General features: G+C 41.9%; 1 protein-coding gene across 2 annotated transcripts in view; it reads left to right on the top strand.

Annotated features, from left to right (window-relative positions):
* LOC124556606 overlaps nucleotides 1-23,394 on the top strand; it is a 445,831-nt gene that overhangs the window by 65,672 nt on the left and 356,765 nt on the right. The window contains exon 1 of one of the 2 annotated variants that reach the window (XM_047130573.1): nucleotides 11,617-13,229. The exons of the other annotated variant lie outside the window; for it this stretch is intronic. Within the exon in view, the coding sequence (XP_046986529.1) occupies nucleotides 12,007-13,229 (1,223 nt within the window). The 5' untranslated portion in view covers nucleotides 11,617-12,006. Of the gene's footprint in view, nucleotides 1-11,616; nucleotides 13,230-23,394 lie in introns of those variants that run through there. 2 annotated transcript variants of the gene reach the window in all.

The raw sequence follows: 23,394 nt of genomic DNA on the forward strand, positions 1-23,394 counted from the left end.
GTTCTTGAAATAAATCACGGACAGTTGTGCACCCGTGGCATAGCGCATTGTCATCCATAAAAATTCCATCGTTGTTCACCGAGCGAGGTGGCACAGTGGTTAGCACACTGGACTCGCATTCGGGAGGACGACGGTTCGATCCCGTCTCCAGCCATCCTCATTTAGGTTTTCCGTGATTTCCCTAAATCGTTTCAGGCAAACGCCGGGATGGTTCCTTTGAAAGGGCACGGACGATTTCCTTCCCAATCCTTCCCTAACCCGAGCTTGCGCTCCGTCTCTAATGACCTCGTTGTCGACGGGACGTTAAACACTGACCACCACCACCTCCATCGTTGTTCGGGAACATAGTATTCATGAATGACTGCAAATGGTCTTCAAGAAGCGGAACATACAGAGGACCCATTCCAGGTAAACACAGACCACACCATTATGCAGCCACCATCAGCCTGCACAATGCCTTGTTGACAACTTCAGTTAGTGGCTTCCTGGGGCCTGCACTACGCTCGAATCCTACCATCGGCTCTTACCAACTGAAATCGAGACTAATCTGATCAGGCCACTTTTTTCCAGTCGACTAGGGTCCAACCGACGGGGTCACGAGCCCGGGAGAGGTGCTGCATGCCATGTCGTGCTGTTAACAATGGCACTCAAGTCGGTCATGTGATACCATAACCCATTAACGCCAAATTTCGCTGCACTGTCCTAACGGATAAGTTCGTCGTACGTCCCACATGATTTCTGCGGTTCTTCCACGCATTGGTGCTTATGTGCTAGCACTGACAACTCTACACAAACGCCGCTGCTCTCGGTCGTTAAGTGAAGGCCCTCGGCCACTGCGTTGTCCGTGGTAAGAGGTAATGCCTGAAATTTAGTATTCTCGGCACACTGTTGACACTATAGATCTCGGAATATTGAATTCCCTAATGATTTCCGAAAAGGAATGTAGCTCCAAGTACTATTCCACATTTAGAGTGTGTTAATTCCCGTGGTGCGGCCAGAATCACGTTGGAAACCTTTTGACATGGATCATTTGAGTACAAATGACAGCTCTGCCCATAAACTACCCTTTTATACCTTGTGTACGCGATTCTATCGCCATCTTTATATGTGCATATCGCTATCGCGTGACTTTTGTCATCTTAGTCTACATCACTACGTCTGACTTATGAGTGGATACCCACTTCTTGCAGAAACAGGACAATACTGACATAGTCCGTTGTTGACAGCTGCCGAAACGGGTTTCTGGAGTATTATTGGTCGGTGTCACGGTACCAGATATGACTGACAGAGGACACTGAAAAAGTTCAATGAGGGATGACTCGTTTTTTACTATCTCGAAATAGGGGAGGGGGTGTCACGGATATGATAAGCCAGTTGGGACTGCAATTATTAAACTAAAGGCTTTTTCCGTCGCGGCGAAATTTCAGTCACCGTCTCCTCTGAATGTTAAAATATTTTGTTGACTACCACCTAAATAGCTATGAACGATCATCATGATTAAAAAGAAACAAAAAACGAAATCTGAGCTCGGACGAAAAGATTTAGGTGTTCACTTTTCACACGTGCTATTTCATACTGCAATAGTCAAGTAATTCTGTGGATCCCCTTACGTGTGAATTGCAGAGTAGTGATGTAGATATAGATGCAGAAGGAATAAAGTTGCACAATAATTTTCCCACTGAGATTAAACATATTAGGAAACTCATTGTGTTTAGAAAGGCAATTAAAAAGTACCCGTTATGCAATACAAAAAAAAAAAATGGTTCAAATGGCTCTGAGCACTATGTGACTTAACTTCTGAGGAAACGTAACTAACCTAAGGACGTCACACACATCCATGCCCGAGGCAGGATTCGAACCTGCGACCGTAGCGGTCGCGCGGTTCCAGACTGTAGCCCCTAGAACCGCTCAGCCACCCCGGCCGGCTATGCAATACATTCCATACCGTGACGGACTGCTTCACACACTTTCACGCTGTAATGTTCTTGTATTTCTTGTCTGGAAAACCTTAGTCCCAAAGCTCTGCAATGCATGATGCTAACACATCAACCTCTTTCTAAGCTCAACGTCTCACTTGTTACCGAGGGATGCTGACTCAGTTTTTCAGGACAGCAAAGGGGAAGCTGCGTTACGCAAAATGGAAACCACTGTCACTATGACGTGATGCCGGCTGATAGTACGTGTAGAGCTACAGTATGAAAGAGTGTGCGTATAATGTGTGTAGCGTGTGCAGTGACTGGTTGTAAGAAGCGGATGGACATCGTAGCAGTAGAATTCTACAACATTAGACAACTTCTTTGAAAAACTGTTTCGTACAGTGCGGCTAAAGCGAATGAGACTGCGCTGTTTTCAACAGACTGTATTCGCCAGGATGTAGGAGTTGGAGACTGAAAAACAAAGATTCCACATTGCTCTGAATGAGGGAATGACATTCCTATGATATGAAATGTAACGTTCTCCACAGAGTAACTAAAGGCAGGAAACTAATATTACTCGAAATTCTGACCAATAATAGACGCAAATCAAAGAATCATGACCTCGCCCTTAATAACCGATCACAGTTTTATTACTCACGCTTACAAAAGTAGCGGCAGCTAGTTATAATTGCCCCCATCTTTACATAATAAGCTTGTTATAATTGTTCCACACCCACATTCCATAGACTTCTTTCTCCCCGGCCTTCTCCACCCCCTCCCTTTTTTCGGTCTGTTTATCACATTCACCAGTTTATCCATATGATACAGTAGCATGTACCATTACTCACTTGTACAACATACATGGTTTATACGTTCATGTCAAATGTCAAAGTACTCCACCGACTAAATAAAGGACATAAAATGGATTTGATAGAAGAACTGGAGATATATTCACATTTCAGAAAATATTAAGATAAAATATTAAATGAAAAACTTGAAAGTGAATCAATGAATTTCTTACGGTGTTTCGATAGTATATTTAAATAAAAATAGTAACACATAGAAATAAGCACAATTGTAAAATAGACATAAGTTAATTATGATCCAAATTCTTAAAGTAAATAACCTCTGTGAAAAAACATATCATACTCTGTGGACGACCTATAATATCATCTCTGTTGACTACTTGTAAGAAAATCTGTGTCACTGTTTTGTTTATGAAAAATGTTTTCGATGTTTAAAAGTGTAGAACAAGTTGTATGTGATGTTTAGTGTGTGTGAGACTCTGCACAAATGGAGCATAAGGAAACTGTAAGTGCAAATTCTTCTAAATTTCGCCACTAACTTCACAAAAAGATCGGCAACCAACTAAAAATCGCGTGTTTTCTTATATATTGCAGTAAAGCCAACAACATGAAGCAGAATCTCACACATCGACATGACATAGGAATGACGTAACAAACACAAAAAACGCACTTTTAAATGGGAATAATTTCCCGAAACGCGTCTTGCGAAAAATAAAATAAAGAAAATCGTGACTCGTAGCAGATGAGTTATTTATAAACAAACCTATTGTTTTCACAGTCGCAGGCTTTCAGAACCATTTATAATAGATCAAATCGGATATTGTCAGTTCTTTCTCTTCGTTATAGGCGCTATGCACAATTGTCCACTTTTAAAGAGTCGTGGCATTCATAACACCAAGTGGAAGTTTTGTCGAAGTCTTTGTGCATTCCATTACGATTGTTTAATGATGCTTTCTTTCAGACAACATCGTAGGCAGCGAACAATCCGATAATCGTACTAACCCTGTTTTATAAATCGTTTTTGCATACTGAGACCATTAGCACCTCCTTGGGGCACATCCGATGTTACTTTCGTTTCTATTGTACATTCGTTGTCCATTGTTAGGGTACATCATTCTATTACTTAAAAATTCATCGAGACAATCAAATATCGTCGCAGTCATTCCGCACAGTCGTATCTCGGTTATTAGTTGACGATGTGGTTCATTGCAGAACTGCTTTCAGAAGTCTAGGAACGCGGAATCTATTCGTACATGTGCATCTGCTGTTTGCAAGATATTGTGAATAAGTAAATCAAGCTGTTTTATACGACACGCTAGATTCGTATTCCGGATGAGGGGGTGGGGGAGGGGGCAGGTTCATATCCCTGTCCGATTGTTCTCAATTAGATCTTCCATGTTGTCTTTAGATGGCTTGTTTCAAATTTTGGAGATCATTTCTTAACCAAGAACACGACCAATTTCCTTCCCTGTTGCTGTTGTGCGTAATATTAAACTTTGGTTCATCCAAAGAGGCGAGTTCTTATCCTCAGGTTTTGCTGTTGTTCGCATGGTCTTCAACCACAACACAGGTTTGATGCAGTTCTCCACGCTAGCCTATCCTGTACAGACTTCGTCATCTCTCTATCCATTTGAATCTGTTTGTTGTAGTCAACCCTAGGCCTCCTTCTAGTTTTACCCGCCGCTTCCCTCCATTAAGAAACTGATGATTCCTTCGTACATCAGAATGTGTACTATCAACTGTTCTGTTCTTTTAGTTAGGCTGTACCATAAACTGTCTCCGATATCGGTTCAATACTTTGCCGTTAGTTGTTCTATTTACCCATCCAGTCTTCGGCATTCTTCTGTACCACCACATATCAAAAACTTCTGCTCTCTTCTTGTCTGAACTGTTTATTGTCCTCATTTCACTTCCGTATGAGGCTACACTCCAGATAAATACCTTTAGAAAAGACTTTAGAACACACAAATTTACATTTGATTTTAACAAATTTGGAGTCTTCCCTTCGGTCACCATCAGTTACTTTGCTGCCCAAATAGCAAAACTCAGCTACTGCTTTCAGCGTTTTATTTCCTAATCTTCTTTCCTGAGTATCCTCTACCGTAATTCGATAATTGAGACAGATTTAATTCGAGTTATATGGGTTATTTAGCTGACAAATCCGGCATTTTCTAGGTACTCATTTCGCCAATTTTATATTACAAACGAAAACAAAAAATGAAGTGCTATTGCAGTGAAGTATGGAAAAAATTTCATTTCCATGTATTCGTGAAAATACCTTTGATATTATGAAACAATCGTACAAAGAAATACGCGTGATTTACAAATGTGTAAGTACGGTGTCCCAGACAGTTCGTGTGCACTGGAAGCAGTTCCTTCGCGTGTCTACAAAACGATTATGTAAACGTCTCTATGGCAACGCCTCATTACGGCTTTGTAGAAGGCTTGTTTTCGCCTACAGCCGTTCGCGCTTTTCAGCTGAAAACTGTCATAACCGCTTCCAGATACCAGGGATTTCCTTAAGTTCACTCGACTGTAGGAGTGTCTTAGGAGTAAAGAACATATGTATTAAAATATAAAACATGTTGAGGAATTTTTTCGCATATCTAAATGTTTATGATGTCATATGTCTTTTTCTATGATAGGTAAGTGGTTCCTGCTCCCAGAGCGACTGTTGCCTGACAGTAAGGGACTTGTGTACCACGTTTTATTGAAATCGGTCTAGTAGTTTAGGAAGAGATGAAGAACGTACGCAAGCGCGCACACACACACACACACACACACACACACACACACACACACACACACACACACATACACACATACATTTTTATAATACTTATAGATACCATACCGTCTTTTGCAACTGTAGTAAAAGTGTTATTAATACGAAACGCGTTTGTCTTTATTTGAAAGCGTTTTCAGTGGCCGTTATTTCCCTTACGTCACTCTTAACGTTCTTCTACACATATGTGTTAGATTTTTGTCCATAACACTTCCACTGACACGATATATATTTACGTTTCCATGTTGTGTACGTCCACTGTCATCTCGTCAATTCCTGTGCTGGGTACAAAAATGTTTCAAGTGGCTCTGAGCACTATGGGACTTAACATCTGAGGTCATCAGACCCCTAGAACTTAGAACTACTTAAACCTAACCAACCTAAGGACATCACACACATCCATGCCCGAGGCAGGATTCGAACCTGCTACCGTGGCGGTCGCGCGGTTCCAGACTGCAGCGCCTAGAACCTCCCGGCCACTCCGGCCGGCTTCTAGGTACACGAAATTGCAGTGGATCTACACAAGATTAAGACGTAAATATATTTTGTGTTGCTGAAAGTGCTGGTTACAGAAATCTAACACATATGTGTAGAAGAACGTTAAGAGTGACGTACGAAATAAAAAAAAATCTGACCACTGAAGATGCTTTACAATAAAGTGAAACGCTTTTGGTCTTAATAACACTTTTATTACAGTCGCATAATGCACTATTAACCTATATAACTTGTTTAAATAGCCGGCCGCTGTGGCCGAGCGTTCTAGGCCCTTCAGTCCGGAACCGCGCTGCTGCTACGGTCGCAGGTTCGAATCCTGCCTCGCGCATGGCTGTGTATGATGTCCTTAGGTTAGTTAGGTTTTAGTAGTTCTAAGTCTAGGGAACTGATGACCTCAGATGTCAAAGTCCCGTAGTGCTTAGAGCCATTTGAACCATAAGTGCGACTGCCGAAAACAGGCCACAGAACAAAGTTGACAAAATGTATATTTAATTCGTCCACATCACTTAGGTTTTACTTATGATGGTTTTGGTCTCATAACCTGAGTGCAAGACACTATCCATCCCGTTCAACTGCTCTTCCGAGCCCCATGTCGTATGTGACAGAATTACAGTCTCCTGGGAGAACCTCGAAGTTCTTATTTCTTCTCCCTGAACTTTACTTCCTTTTCCAAATTTATCTTTGAATTCCTTCACGTCATGCTCAACGTACAAACGGAATAACATTGGGGATAGACTACAGCCCTGTCTCAAGCCCTTATCAGCTCTTGCTTCCCTTCCGTGTTCCCCGAGTCTTAGAGCTGTAGTTCCTGTCCTGGCTTAAATCGTGCGTTTACTACGTCTCTATCAGCTATAAAAGTCGTTGGCTCTTTAAGCGTTTTGCAGTCCATTTGCAAACGCAGCGGGACATAGACCGGATGCTCCAGAATGCTTGTGGACGGCAGTTAGGAGCGAGCGCGGCGCAGCTGCGGCGTCTCCTTTGCTGTTGACCCGGCGCCTCGCTATCAGCCGTGCTCCACAGATTACGGCGCACACGTCACGCGATAACGTGCTCCTTTCTTTACTGTAGCTTCTCCAACTTAATCCGCGCACTGACTGCACCCCCTCGGGAAATCGGCACGAACCAATTGTGTCACTGTTTTGTTACTAAATGTAACCACCTGTCACATTTTTTTAACAATTCACATTCAAGAGCTCAGATGGCAAGCCACTAATAAGAAAAGAAGGGAAAGTTGAAAGGTGGAAGGAATATATAGAAGGGCTACGCAAGGGAAATGAACTTAATGACAATATTATAGAAAGGGAAGAGGAAGTAACTGACGATGAGGTGGGAGATACGATACCGCGAGAAGAATTTGACGCAGCACTGGATGACACAAATTGAAAAGAAACATTCTTTTAGAATTATCGGGATTTTAAGGAGAACATGCCACGACAAAGCTATTCCACCTCGTGAGGAAAATACAGAATATGTGACAGGAGAAATACCCTTAGACTTCAAGAAGAATGTAATTATTCCTGTTCCGAAAAAGGTAGGCCCTGACAGAACTATATGTTTAATAAGTCGTAATAGCAGATTACTGACAGAACTTTACAGAAGAATAGAAAAACTTGCACAAGCAGACCTCAGGGTAGATGAGTTATAGGAACATAGGAAGCTATGCTGATCCACCGACCTACCCCGGAAGGCAGACTGAAGAGAGACGTTTACAGAATTTGTACATTTAGAGAAACCTTTTGGCAGTGTTGATTGGAATACATTATTTGAAATTCTAAAGGTAGAAGGCATAAAATACAGGGAGCGAAAGATTAGTTACAATTTCCACAGAAACCAGATTGCTGTTCGAAGAGTTGAGGTGTTCATTCTGTCCATTGGCTAAGTAGAAAAGGAAACCAAGGAGAAATTTGGAATGGGAATTAAAATTTAGGGAAAAGAAATTAAAAGTTCGGTTTTTTTATGAAACTGCAGTTCTGTCAGTGACGGTAAAGGACATGGAAGAGGAGACAAACGGGAATGGATAGTGTCTTGAAAAGAGTTATTAGATGAACAAGGTTATTAGAAGTAGTAAGACATACGAAAATGAAACTAGGATGATGTAATCTACTCGAATTAAATGTATCTGAAACTATTTCCCAAGATTAAAGTTAAAGTGTCAGTACCGCCTCGCGTGACTACGTTTCCCCGGCACTCAAACTGTCCTCCCCGGGGTCGGTCTCTACCAATTTTTTCATTGCTCTCTAAATAATGTGTTTCAAAATTTTGCAATTTGGACTTATTAAACTGATAGTTCTGTAATATTCACATCTGCCAGCACCTGCTTCTTTCGGAATTGGAATTATTACATTCTTCTTGAAGTCTGAGAGTATTTCACTTGTCTCACATATCTCGCACACGACGTCGAACAGTTTTGTCTTGGCTGGCTCACCGAAGGATCTCAGTAATTCTGAGGGAATGTCGTATACCCCAGAAGTCTCATTTCGACTTACTTCTTTCCGTGCTCTGTGAAATTCTTCTCACAGTAGCATTTCTCATCTTATCTTCAGTTACGAAGTAAAAATGAATTAATATTCTGGCTTAACCCCCCATCAGTGTGGCGCGGCCTCACAGACCGAATCCTTCAACATTGTTGATTATTTTTTTCTACCAATAGAGTGTGCGAGCTAACCTGCCGTGTACCTTCCTCGTTCACGTTGCTCTAAGCGCTACGATTTCGTTTGTTTGGTAGCGGCTTTTGTATGTGGAATCAGCATTGTTCGGTGCCGAAGACTCACCACACTAAGTCTGTAGTGCTAAAACATCCTTGACTGTTAGTTAAAAGGCATGTTTAACTTAGTATCTTTGCAGTTTGATGAGCCTCTTTGTGCTCTTATATAGTCGTAAGGACTTGTTATGGATTGCTCAGGTATGTTTGATTTAAACCTCCATTTTTAAAGGACACATTAATAACAGACTCGGAGTGACTGTGAATGCCATATATGTACATCAAAACAAAACAGGAATACGAAATACCACTACAGAAAGTGCAAAAACAAAAAACGTGTGTCTTGAACTTAATGAAGTTTTGTGCAAGGACTGAAAGTGCAGTGCCCGCATCTCGTGGTCGTGCGGTAGCGTTCTCGCTTCCCACGCCCGGGTTCCCGGGTTCGATTCCCGGCGGGGTCAGGGATTTTCTCTGCCTCGTGATGGCTGGGTGTTGTGTGCTGTCCTTAGGTTAGTTAGGTTTAATTAGTTCTAAGTTCTAGGCGACTGATGACCTCAGCAGTTGAGTCGCATAGTGCTCAGAGCCATTTTTTTTTGAAAGTGCAGTGTGTGAAATGATTGGTTTCTGTATGAGTATTTTTTTGTTTTCTTCAAAATTTCTTAAATTTATTACATATTCTGATGTATATTGTGTGCACATGTTCAAAAGTATTGCTCGAATGTTCTTAGTTTATTGGTTCTAATCTAGTATATGTCTAATTGATCAGAGAGTTCAAAACTATTTGCTTAATGTTTACTGCCACATTTACTTATAAACGGTCCCTAAGATAAAGGGAAATCAGTGAGGGACAGTTCTATTCTTGTTTATATTTGAAATACTAATGAATTTATATAAGTTTGACACTGCATCGTTGGCGGCGATCTGAAAGTTATATTATTCTTGAAGACTCGAGGTTGCCAAGATCGCTAGCAATTCTTTTTATTAGAATGACAGGTTTCGACAGATCCACGCTGTCGTCATGGGATTTTATAACATTACTAGTTGTACATGGTTGTTACAATATTCAAAGTCACGTAGTGATGTTGCGTCAATAAAACGTGGCAGGGAACATTAGCATGTCACAAATAAAAAACACATAATTAAAACATTCAGCATGTTGTGCTGATGTCCCATCATACACTGCTCGTTTGACACCACAACAGCAACTTGACACTACACCACTACAGCCGGTATTACACTATCAAATTTCTTTATCAAAGATTTGATCAAAGATGTGATCAAATATTCATCAAATATATTTGACAAAGATCTTTGACGTGGCGCTAAAAAGTCAAGTTCAAGATGGCTGACAACAACAACTTGTTATGAACCGCAGCAGTTGCATGTACCACAGTTCCACTGTGTGCACATGCGGAAGAGAAGCGGAGAAAAAAGAAGGAAACGTACGTAGGTGAAGCCGTGGGTTTTACGACGACACGATAAATACATTCAACAAAACTTGTTGCGTGAGCTTACAGTGGATGACGTCAGGTCGTATATCAATTACTTAAGAATGGATGAGCATACATTTCTGTATGTGCTCAGTGAAGTGTATCCTCAAATCACAAAGCGCAATATTCACTTAAGAACTGCTATATCTGCAGAAGACAGGCTCACTGTAACCCTTGGATACCTTGCTACAGGAGAGAGTTAGGTTAGGTTAGGTCAGGTCAGGTCTCCAATCTTTTTAATCTATTTTTGTATTCAGGGTGCCTCACGTTGTAAGGCGCCTCATCAGCTTCATACATCTCTCTTAATTTTGTAGTTGTCGGTACACACCAATTGTATTTACCTGCAACGTTTATAAAAACACTACAGATGACAGAACGCTGCAGCGATGCTAGCGCTCCACGTGGTAACATGTCACATTGCAGTGAACAGAAGACAAGCGACTTGTTTGATCAAATCTACAGCGAGGCCCTAGATCTGATCAAATATTTGACGACAGTTCCCTATTACACCATCAAATTCTTTTGATAAAGATATTTAACAAAGATATTGGACAAAGAAATTTGATAGTGTAATAGTGGCCTATGTGACTTTCAGTATTGTAATAAGCATGTACAACTAATAATGTTACAAGATCTGACGATGACAGCGAAGATCTGTCGAAACCGCTCATAGTAACTGAAAATAAAAATAAAAAATGTGCTAGCGATCTTGGCAAACTTGATTGTTCAGATTTATTGATTTGTTTATTGTGTTCGCCCGAGGGACCAGCCTCTGCAAATTAGGAACGTTAAGCCACCACACTAGAGAACGGTTAACAATGCGACGGTGTGGCTTACTGAGGTGTTACGGAGAGTTGGGGTACCGGCTGTGAGGGCAATTTGTCGAGTTGCGGCGAGTCGCATGCTGGAGACTGAGACCGGCCAGAAGCGCCGGCGCCAGAGTGCGGAAGTCGGGAGCGATCTCGGGCATTGGCAGAGCGGAGTGTGTCACGTACACGTGAATACGGGTCAGCGACCCGAATTATTTCGGTGGCGGCGGAGCGGCGGTGCGCGGCGCGGCCGGCCGGCCGGAGCGGCGGAGTGGGCGAGGTAGGCTGCGTGCCGCCTGTTGAAAGCCTGGCGTCACCCTGTCTGGGCCGGCGGCAGCCGCGGCCGCGGGCGCTGTTGCCACGCCGGCGCGCGCCGCGCCAGACTCTGTGTCGCCGCTCGCCCGCTCGCCGGCCATTACTCGCCGCTGCCTGCTCCGGCGCGCATTTCACACCGCGCCTCTGCCCGGCCCGCCGCGTCCTCACATCCGCGCCCGACGCGCCTTTTCCGGCCGCGCATTCTTTCGGTTAAAGCGACAACGCGGCGTCTAAAACTCGTTTCTCCCCCTCCACCGCGCGCCTCCCCCCCCCCCCCCCCCCCACCCGCTGCCGCCCTCTGAAACACGTCACTCATAGTTCGGATTGCCGTGAAAAATCCTTCAGTGCAGCCTAGGTAGCCGAGGCGGAAGGATCAGAGCGCAGCGTACGGGGAACCAGTTAGCGTCCGTGTGTGTGTGTGTGTGTGCACGCCAGACAAGCGAGTGCGGAGTTTCTTTCCCAGTTTTCTTCCGCGAGCGGGCACGTGCGCGGTCAGTGGGCGGCGACATTTCTCCGGAGTTTCCCGCTAGCGCAACATGGCGCCGGATTATCTCGAGTTTCCCGCTCGCAGAGAGGAGGGGGACTATCTCTGCCAAGAATGAGGAGGGGAGCTGCGCCTTAGTCGAGTGTCGAAATCGCGGCGGCCGGCTGTTCTGTATGATCGCGCGGCGAAGCACTGCTCCGACAGCATGGCCCAAGGGCTCGGCCGGGAATCGGCGGAGCAGCCGAAGGTGAAGGACTTGCACGAGAAGAAAGCGGCCGGGAAGACACCCCCGCGCGACGGTCGGGTCGCGGGCTCGCGGAGAATTTTCGCGCCGCAGTTCAAGCTGCAGGTGTTGGACTCGTACAGGCAGGACGCGGACTGCAGGGGCAACCAGAGGGCGACGGCCAGGAAGTACGGGATCCACCGGCGCCAGATTCAGAAGTGGCTGCAGGCCGAGGCGTCCCTGCGCACGTCGCTGGGCCCCGCGCCGGACGCGGCCTTGAACCTGAGCCCTGCGAGACAGCGCGACGACGACGCTCAGTTGCCCCGCCCGCCGCCAGAGCGCTCGGACGGCGAGCCCGAGATCGACGTGGACGTGGACGTGGACGGCGACGACGAGGACGACGACGACGACGCCGACAGCGACGACGGCGACGACGACATCGACATCATGTCGGTGCAGGAGCCGGACCAGGCGCTCGACTTCACGAGCGCGGCGCTCAGCAAGCGGCGCTCCTTCTCGCTGCAGTTCAAGCTCGAGGTGCTGGACGCCTTCCACGCGGACCGCGCGTGCCACGGCAACCAGCGCGCGACGGCGCGCAAGTTCGGCATCAACCGCAGGCAAGTGCAAAAGTGGCTGGGCCAGGAGGTGGAACTACGCGGCGAGGCCGCCTTCCGTGGCGGCATGTACCGACAGCGCCTCGGCCGCTGGCTCGACAACGACGAGCCGGAGTCGACAGCCGCGAGTCAGCACTGCTGGGACCTCAGGAAGAGGAAGCTGGACTGCGATCCCTGCGACAGTCTGGCCTGCGCGAAGAAGGCCCGTCTGGAGGAGCCGGAGCCCATGAGGCCGGCGCACGAGGTCCGAGCCGACGTGTGCGTCATCGGGGACAACTGCGCCTTCCCGCGCGTGCCGAGCGCCGACGTGCAGGAGACGGCGCTCTGCCTCAAGGTGGAACGCCGGGAGTCGAAGCCGGAGCCCGCGGAGCGCGCCGTGGTGTGCTCGGTGCCGGCGCTCTACCCGCCCGTGCCGCCGTACGTGGCCGCCCCCGCACCCGCCACCCACGCGCACGGGGGCTGCTGCTGTTACTCGGCGCGCATGCTGGCCGTCTACCACGGCTTCGTCACGCACCCCGATCACCTCTACCCCCTGGATTTCAGATCACCGCCTCCGCCACATCCGCCGCCTCACAACATTCACTTATTCAGGTGAAACAATTCTTCTTCCGTCGCCATTCTCGTAAGCTGCCCTGTTACTTACAGACTAGCCTTAGAGAACATTTTGTAGTCGTTGTCTCCGTAATATCACTCACCTAAGTTCACCAGTTCACTTAGCGTCAATGCTACTCCCAGTATTTGGCATGCACATCAACATCACTGTTGCATTCACAATGTTGTAGGCAAATTCTGCAGCGGTAGTAGCTGACTTCATTGTAGCACAAGTTTTGCGTGGGAAGTTTCGGTTTTCTCTCTTCTTACAGTACCACCTATTTTACAAACGTACTGATTGTAATACTTGGGGTCCATATCTGACGTACCTGTGGGAATCTATGAGATGTTATTCGAGTACAGTACTTATAGTGTAGTATAATAGTATATTGTGATCCTTAGATATACTGTAAATGTGCTATTTTGGAATGCGATAGATGTACGAAATCGTACCTAATTCGGGAATGTTACCGTCAATAACATAAGGGGATTACCTTGACAGTTTACTTGTTTCTTCTCTCTTTATGTGTTTATTTCCTGAAGTACTGCTTAAATTCAAAAGTAACTAATAAAATATTTCAGTTTTTGTGGATTGAACAGAAACCAGTCGATGTACTCAACCACTAATGTTCTGGTAAATGTCTGAGTGTAACTGGTGTTTGGCCGTTGGAATTATGGGTGAAAAGTGTTTGATGAAATAATCCCAAACACGAGACAATATATTTGATACACAGAAACGTTCGAGGCTGTTTCAAATGACATAACCGGTCACGGAATATAAGGTTATTCTGTTCTGTGAACAGACTGAATTAGGCCTACTGTTTACCTGATAGGCTGAGATGTGTTCCTTTATTTTCGCTCGTAGTGCTTTTTAAAAGAAACTGTACTCTATGGACCACATGAACTAGTTCATATTTTACTTGTACTGTTGTAGACTTTAGCATTTTACTTTGAATTAAGTTACTGTACAAGCCACAGATGTGCCAAAAATATGGTAAACATTGTGGTAGTTCGTGTTGTTACATTACGGTATGCTTACTACAAAGCCCATAGAAAACAGGTGTGCCTTTCAGTATCTTAAAATTAAGAAGTGTGCCATAGGTTTATATTTCTTGTTTCTTTATGAACGCTACAAATCTATTTATACTGCATTGTTACTAAGATTATTAAAATGTCTAGTCCTCTATCTAAGCCGTTGGAAGATCAAGTAGAATAGGAATGATCTTTATTCCTTCAAGGGTAATCAAATGTGTATTTTTAGATGAAGCTATTTTTCGACTTAGAACATCAGCATAAATGTTTCAGTTGTTGATACCAGATTCCTAATATACCGTTACAAATTAACAAACGCTTATGGATGGCCTTTTCGTGTTGATAGGTACTTAATGGAAGAAATTTATTACTCACATATTTAACTATGACGCCCTTTTTCGACGTGACTTGCGCAGTTCACAAACCGAAATTTTTATAGTAAACTGTTTACAAATGAGGTCTATTTGTTGACTTCTTTATATACATAAAATAACACAGTTTTTGTGCGATTCTTAAAAACTCGGTAGTATCACATTTTAAATTTGTATATATATATATCCTGTAGTTAAAATGATCTGTGAATATCTGTAAATAGTTTAGGCTTGTAAATAAGTGCTTGTGTATATCTGCTGTAAATAATTACTGTTGTACAGTGGATACAATGAAAAATTTCACTGCATATTGTTTCATTGCACAGTGAAATTAAACATGTGCCAATACTCTCTTGTGCCTTATTTTGCTGTTAGCATGCGTACTGATGTCTTCCTCAAGGTGACTGGATGTGATAGTTCTGTGACCAAACTCCGTATAGTTTATAAATACAAATAACAGTTTGTCAAGTAATCATTAGACGTTTTTGGAGTCTGTACTGAGATTTTAACGTAAATTGGGTCCTTTAAGGGCGTATATTGTACTTGAGAGTGTTATCTGTTTTGTTGACTACATTGGACTACATTTTGTTGAAATCGGTCATAATACTCTGGAACTCATTACATTTTTCGCTTGTTACAGTTTTTCTCTGTGCCTTTACAGCTGTATGTATCTGCCTTTGACATAAATCCGATTTAAAGTTAAATATTCTATGAAATGTGCAACACGGGTTGTTAGGACCGCTAACACTATTTAAGTGAGTGAATCCTTTATCGGCTACATTCACATTCAACAATTTTTACTGAACCTGTTCCTAAAACTTCAGTACCAGTAATTAAATTCTGAAAGATATTTACCATGTTACTGGTTAAAAAAACCGATGTATTTCTAAATAATTGGAGTGAAATAGTAGTATTGCTTAAGTGAGCAGACAGTTTCAACTGAATTAAAAACGCTTAATAATCGACTTTGGTGATGTGTCAGAGCTCCACAGTTTGTTCCTGAATGTTTGCATTATAGAGTAGACGCTGCAACAGAAATTGACAACAGAAAGCATTAACAAAATATACGCAAGTGGCAGAATACTTCTTTAAAGTGCCTTTATGACATGAGCAATATTCGTAATTGTTACTTTTCTCTAGCTTGTATTTCGCTAAACTAATGAATTGCTTGCAGGTTATATACAGTTTATATGTCTTACTTTTCCAAAACTTAATTGCCTATGACACTGTTGTTCACTGTTAAATTATGGGCAACTCTGCGTTATGTGGGATGTAGACAATATTTTTCGTGGCTTGACATTTATTTGTTGTTCCTTATTTTGAATAAAATGAAACGTTGAAGTTTGGAAAAATTATTTTAACGTGTTGTAAAAAATGTTTACTACTTGTAAAGTATTCCAGTTTCGAAGAAAATGTTTAACAGAGTAGCTCTATGTGGCATATTTATATGTTTGTTTATTTTTATAATGTTTTCTATAATGTAGCATAAACATATTTTAAGTAAATATGAGACTTATTTCATAAATTTGCGTTCAAAGTTTTTGCAACATACCTTGATATCCTACCTTGTTTCTATCTTCAGTATGCATCCTGACTCTTTCAGATCAGATTACTTCGAAACGCACGTAAACTATATTGTAGTGCCTTCAATCTGAAAAGCTTTTATTTCGACTAACTGGACTACATTAATATCAATGCTCACGTCGTTCTCACGGATACATCTGACTTTTTTTTTTTCATTTCTGCCTACTGGGAATTTGAAAGTTAAGATTCAGTTCCGGAATATTTGCGAAACCTTCTAACCTTCTCCATGTGACTGATATATGGATTATTATGTGCACTGCAAGTGTGAGCAAAATATACAGGAACCACGAGATTGAAGTGATCAGAAGTTTTTGAAATGTTCTACATGTAATAACGCCACTCACTGTTAACGACTGCTTAAAGAACATGCTTTATATCAGAGCTGTATTTTTAAACATCTTTCAGTTCATAACTACATCTTTTCGTACGTGGTCTTAAACGACGTAGCTGCAGATAGTTGTATTGTTACAGTTAAAGCGTCTTTTGACATCTTTCATGTAGCCGTGAGTGTATGGAAAAATAAATTCTTGTGAATTAGCTGCCAACAACTAAGCTGATGAATAATTTAAATCATATCCTTGACTGCTGTTATCACCGATACGTAAGTGTAAGATCATTTTCAGATGTTGTAGTACTTTTATGAGAGATAACATTGATTGCATTGTTAAATATTTCTTCGTGCCAAGATGTCCTACAGAAAATAACATGACTCAAATGTTTCACCTGTATCACAGTATTCGCTGATAGATGTTTAACGATAACACATCTTACAGTACTGCAATTTTTTGGGGGCTGTACACGTATTTTGGTACAGGTGAAATATTTGTGGGTGAAAGTAATATTTCGGTTTTAAGGGGCTTGCACAATGAATCAAGCTTGAGATCCGTTTAATACTGCCACTGTGGGTGTAATAACATTTTACTATTTGTTTCTGATGAGCCAAAATTATGTTGCTGATATCCATGATGTGTGAGCTTCATTTGTGTGTATGCGCACACGCCTTTGTGTGTGTGTGTGTGTGTGTGTGTGTGTGTGTGTGTGTGTCCCCACTCATAACTGGAGAATAGTGATTCCATGTACTTGTTGTCATAGGTCTTTCCTGATTAAATTGTAAGAATTAATTTCAGTGTCTACGACGTTTGTGCGGACTGTGTTAATCCTAAACTTACCCGTTTGATGGTCGTAACCGAGATAAAGCAACGATCGCGAAAGTGACCGTGCCCTGGAGTTCAATTTCCTTTATTATACTGGGAAATGACGTATCTTTTATTTCAGAACATTTCCCCTTTCATGTAGGTGGACATTGTTTGGTCCTTATGTTCTGCCGCACCAGTTACAAATCACAGGCTCAAATAACTAATTAATCATGTGGGACAGTCGCTCTCCTGAGACTTTTGAAGACTAACGAGTTTGTAGGGAAGGGAACTAATGGTAACTTCTTTTGGTTTATGGTTCTCCTGAGAACTATTTGTCAAAGAGAGTAGTCAGTGTTAAACTCCATGGCAACAGTATTGAAAGAAATAGGACCCTTCAATTGTTATTACTGCTTTGTTATGCGCGTCCAGTAATCACGGAATCAAATGAGAAACTGTCTCCTCTCTGTTTCTCTGCCCCAAGTGGGCCACGCGGAAATTTTGAGGAAATAAAATGTTTGCTGACAAAGACTAAGTAAAAATAATTTATAAATACATTTTTCACAGTCATCCGCAGAATTTTTTAATCACAATTTCTCATTTTGCTGCCTACATCTGTATGAATTCTTAGTAGACATATTTTTGAACCACGTTTAAGTGTGCATATAAAGTAAGAACCCTTCAAATAATTGCCATCCAAGTTCGTAGAACTCAGACGCAGAGTTGCAGAGGCAAAATATTAGATGAATATGATGTGGCGTTACTTTTTATACAACGGTTCTAAGAATGTGTTTTATGTGTAATATAACTTACGTCAACAAGTTGAATTATAAAGAGAGCCCGATTCAGCTCATGGTGCGACCTGTTGATTTATATAGTGCATGATTTCACTTATTCATTCAGACGTGCACAGAACAGAACTTCAACACGTGGCCAGAAGAGTCCCTTAACATATTCTTGCCAAATCTCTTGTTACTGATCCGTCCCAAGAGCTTTTACTGTAAATTCAACTTTAAAATACATTTAAAAAGTTCAACTTATCATAAGCAGCAAATTTCAGCAGAAGATACGACACAAACTACCAGCCACATTTGTCCACATCATCCGAAAACTGGCATTGATACGTAAGTATTCCCTTACTACGTTATAAAATGAGCTTAAACATAGATTTTCTTGTGGCAACAGAACTAATAAACTTCGGTAACTGGCCCTACGTCGTCCATGTTGGATTGTTTTTAAGGAAACTGCGACTGTTTTGACAATAAAAGTTAAATTAAAACAATCTATATGTGTCGGCCACTTATTTTCTCCGGCGAAACGCGTCGTGGAACTGTTTTATTTGAACTCTTATTCGTTAACTGAGTAAGATATATTTTATCATGTTGATGGAATGTATGAAACAGCGTTTGTAGGATAGTAGTTGCGCTTGATTTGGCAAGCATAGGCGAATGATATCCATCTCGTCCTCTTTATCCGAGTTAATACTGAATTAAATGATGACGAAACACCTGTTCAGAACCATTTTTGTCGTGAATTACCAGGAGCAATTATTGAACGTGTACAAAGAAAAATAACCATTCTGTCGAAATTGTACGATCTGAACCGGCAGATACTTGTAGAGAGGCTCGGAGTACCTTAGAAGGAAGTTATTTTCAAAGTTCTGAATACCACTTTTCAGTGAAACGTGGATGAACTAGCGTTCATAGGCGTAACTGAGTTCCCGCGGTGGTTGAAGTCTTGCTCTAGCTTAGGTTTGTCTTGCCCCTAGAAGCGAAAGAGACGTAAACGCGACTCATTTCTTGTAAACTCTAGAATGGTTTGAGAAAATTCAGGGTTTATGCGCGTGGGCTCCGGCGGCCGAAATTGGTTTACACCGATAATTCTACTTCTTCAGTCTTAATAAAGATGCCGTCAGTAGCCGTCAAGAATTTTTATGAAAAACGATAGGATGCCTTCCGAAGTCGGGTAAAATGTGTAATTTACTCATGTCGACGGCTCCGGTCTAGGCACTGAAAAAAATTCAGCCTCTGTAGCTGTCGGGGAATCAGAGAGATTAAAAAAGCATCTAACACTCGTATGGGTTTCGAGATACAAAAATTACGCTGAGACCAAAAGCGACGTAGTGAACATTTAAAAAGCGAAATTTCTTTGTAATACTAGTGCAGTGAGAAGGATTCCGTGTTATAGTAACGTGCGGCACATAGGTGTAGCTTTAGATGTGGTCTTAGCGATGTCATAAACAATCTGACGTTGTGGCTTATATCGTTGAGAAAACGTCCGCTCTGAAGTATCGCTTCTATTTAAGATGACGCAGGCGCCGTTTCTCAGAGGCTGCGTAAGCATGGCGCCACTGTGGTTAAATGCGGCACCTTCCTGCCCCTCTCCCCCCTGCCCCGTCAACCTCCCGCATCAGCTACGCCACGCATTAACGGAAACAGCCCTCTGGCCTGACAGAAGAGTCATAAGAGACAGCGTTAGGGCTAAAGTGAAATAAAATTTCCCACAAAAATTAGTCCCCCAACTCTATTGTGTGATTTTATTGGCATCTGACGTTTTAAGGTCTAAAGTTGCGATGTTATCACGACACTACTCTGCACCGGGCTGCCACTGTGGCAGTCCACTCTCTGGGGGAATAGAAAATGGCTTTAAAGTCTCTGTTCCTATTACAATCAAACAAAAATCTGAAATTCAATATGAATTTGTTGTCTATAGTGTCTCTAACTATGTCAGAAATCTATTCTTAATTTTAACTGTCGCTCTCAGGAGCAGTCCAATCCGCACGCTGTTGAAGGCGAACTAATTTAAACAGGACTGACTTATAATGGGCAGCAATGTTTAGACAAACTAGCATAAATAGCGGAACATTCTTTAATATTGGGTCAGTTATCCTGTTAATTAGGGGAGAGTGTAGTACTTTGAAAGTCTTCTCGGGCTTTCGCCTATAGCTGGCCTTGCAATAGGGCTTCGATTTACTTTCTTGCTCCGTTTTGAAAATACAGAGTTCATTTTGTGTGTGCTGCAGTCATTTTATGAAATTAAGAAAATTCCTCGGGAAAAATAAGGTTTCACTGAACATGAAAAACTCCTTCAAGGTACAACGTGGTCCTGAACTAAGGGACAAATATTCTATGCAAATTGAAAACTGCTGCAACCGCGAAAATATTGCCAGAATCCTATTTCATAATCTTTGTATTATATTATTACTCTGCTACACAGCAATTGTAAGTGAAATCGCCGGCCGGTGTGTCCAAGCGGTTAAAGGAGCTACAGTCTGGAACCGCGTGACCGCTACGGTCGCAGGTTCGAATCCTGCCTCGGGCATGGATGTGTGTGATGTCCTTAGGTTAGTTCGGTTTAAGTAGTTCCAAGTTCTAGGGGACTGATGACCTTAGAAGTTAAGTCCCATAGTGCTCAGAGCCATTTGTAAGTGAAATCAAATTAAAAAGAAATGTTATCAAAAACCATTTACAAGTTAAAAGCTGAAATAGAAGCTGTTGACAACTAACACAAATATACATTTTCGAGACAATGAAAATTTTTAAGTCATTAAAGAAACACAGTTCATTTGCAAATATGTAACTAGTTTTTAAAATGTACAGAATTTTGTTCACCATAAAATTCTGAAACTGAAAAGTTAATACTTAACTATGTAGAACTCGTGCTATTTACAAAAGCTCTAGGAAACGCAATCTCATGTCCCACAACAGAAACAGTGGAAAATGCCGGAAACTGTTCGTGACGGGATCTTCAGGTGGTTCTAAAAATCAATCACTTGATTTATCCACCAGAGACAACACTCTCCCCTATACCTCGTACAAACGTGAAGCGACAAATCTAAAATATACTTGGAGCCTGTCTTCTTATATGTAATCCGTAAACCAATCAGTCTTTTGAAAAGAAGCGCAAACTGTAAACTCTTTCGAGACAAGAAAGGCAGCTTTTATCACTTAACACAGCTGCCATTTCGTACCTTCGCATCGTGTCATAAATTAGTTTAGCATATTCCTCTGCCGCGCTCCACTAAAACTGCATCAGGTTTACTTTAGTTTCATTTCATTCCCGGTCTCATGTTTCCACGACGCCTTACCTCTTCTTGCGATGGGAGATTTTTGTTTTAAGTTTGATGTTTCTCTTCTCTTGGAATTTAGCTGTAATCAACAGTGGAAATCCAGTAACTGAAACATAAAAGCAACTATAAAATAGTGTATACACTTGCATTACAACTTCAACGAAACTGAGGCACTCGTGCGCCAACATATTACGCATTTATCAAATGGTCGTGTAGTTACAGGAACACAGCTTTCGTTCTGTCAAAGATACTTCGGTGCTGTGTATAGTACTATATCAATGCGAGAAACTCAAGAGAAATATTTTGTCAGTTGCTTGTTTGATAGTATAAGTTTGTCTTTCTGGGACTGCGTTTAAATCTTTCGGTCTCTTAGAATACCGAAAATGAACCTATGCATTTTATTATTGTTCTTCAAATAGATAAAATGTCTTTGTAATTTCACATGGAGGTATAATTTATTTTTCGTCATTTTTTCCGTTTTCCGTCGTTCCTTAGCTGCTTCACAATTCATGGAGGTATGTCCCGTCTGTGCAGCAAAAAGAATAGGACTTTGTCTTTTGCCACACGCGTTTCGTTTCTTTTTATTTATGAAACATGTTCAGTGGCTGCAATATACTTTTTTATAAGTATAATAAATATATTATGTAGTAGTTACAATATGTTACATTGTGTCATGTTTTTCTCTCGTTTTTCAGATTATATACAAATTCTGTAGCACAATTTCGTGAGGTAAAACTGGCGTTTGGTGTTACTTACGATTTCTTGTGTTGTTAGTCCATAGTCTGGTCCTAGAGGTGTGTTTATTCGGTTCCCATGACTAGCTGCCCGATTTCCGGTTTTTTTTCCATCCAAATTTATTACAACACATCACTCGCAATTATCGTTTTGTGATCAACATGTGTGTGTTTACAGTCTGTAGTATTGCCAATTGTCGCTGTGTGTTTGTCTTTCGTCTTTTATATGTGCTGTATGGGTAGTTTCATAGTTTTTATTTGTTTTTTGTATATGTGTGAATTTTGTTATGTGTAAATGTGTCGTTCTTTGTGAGAGCGTTTTTTCTTTTTGAGTGGATATTTGTGTGTGTATGTGTGTTTGTGTGTGTGTGAGAGAGAGAGAGAGAGAACGAGAAGGAAGGGGGAGGAAGATTCATTGATTATTTGCTCTGATTTTGTTTCAGATTTATGTTTGTTATTGTTTTAGTGACTAACATGATCAATGAGTTATTGCTTGATTTGGTCATTAATTGCATTATTTTCCGTTGCCGGGGCTCTTTGTATGTGAGAGTTTTCTTGCAGTGCCGGGAGTTTTCTGTTGTGATTGTTCACTCTATTAATTTTCATGTCATGTAGAGTACGTCGCGTATATTAAAAAAACAAACCGCTTTTGATTTACGTAATGCTGGGAAAACGACGCGGTAACTTAAAAAATTATTTTTGCCGGGCATAGAGCACTACTGCAATTTTAAGCGTTTGTGAGTGCGTGCGTGCGTGTGTGTGTGTGTGTGTGTGTGTGTGTGTGTGTGTGTGTGTGTGTGTGTGTGTGTGGAGGGGGGAATGAATTTGTATTGCAGAGTAAATATCAGTGAATGCAATAACTTACAGTTGTAGTTATGCATCAGTTTCCAAAAATAAGTTTTTCATTTTGCTTTAAATTATGATAAATGTTAAACTCTTGGGAAAGACAAAGGCAGCATACTTGAGTCCCGTGGAACATGCCAGACTGAAATGAACTCTACATATTCATGAAAATGAAGTCTTAAGGCTTATAAAACGTACAAGAGGACCAGAGTAAGAACAGCAATGTTATTTAGCACCATATCACGTAAAAAAAGCTGACCGTGGAAGTGTTCGAAACTATGACGAGGAAGAAAGTAATATCCATGAGTGCTTGTTCATCAACACATTTCATGAACCCTCATCCACGATATGGATAACAAGCTATTGTTGTGTGTCATGTAACTGCATACGACGTCGTAG

This window comes from Schistocerca americana, chromosome X, assembly GCF_021461395.2.
Source record: "Schistocerca americana isolate TAMUIC-IGC-003095 chromosome X, iqSchAmer2.1, whole genome shotgun sequence".
Taxonomy (NCBI): Eukaryota; Metazoa; Arthropoda; class Insecta; order Orthoptera; family Acrididae; genus Schistocerca; species Schistocerca americana.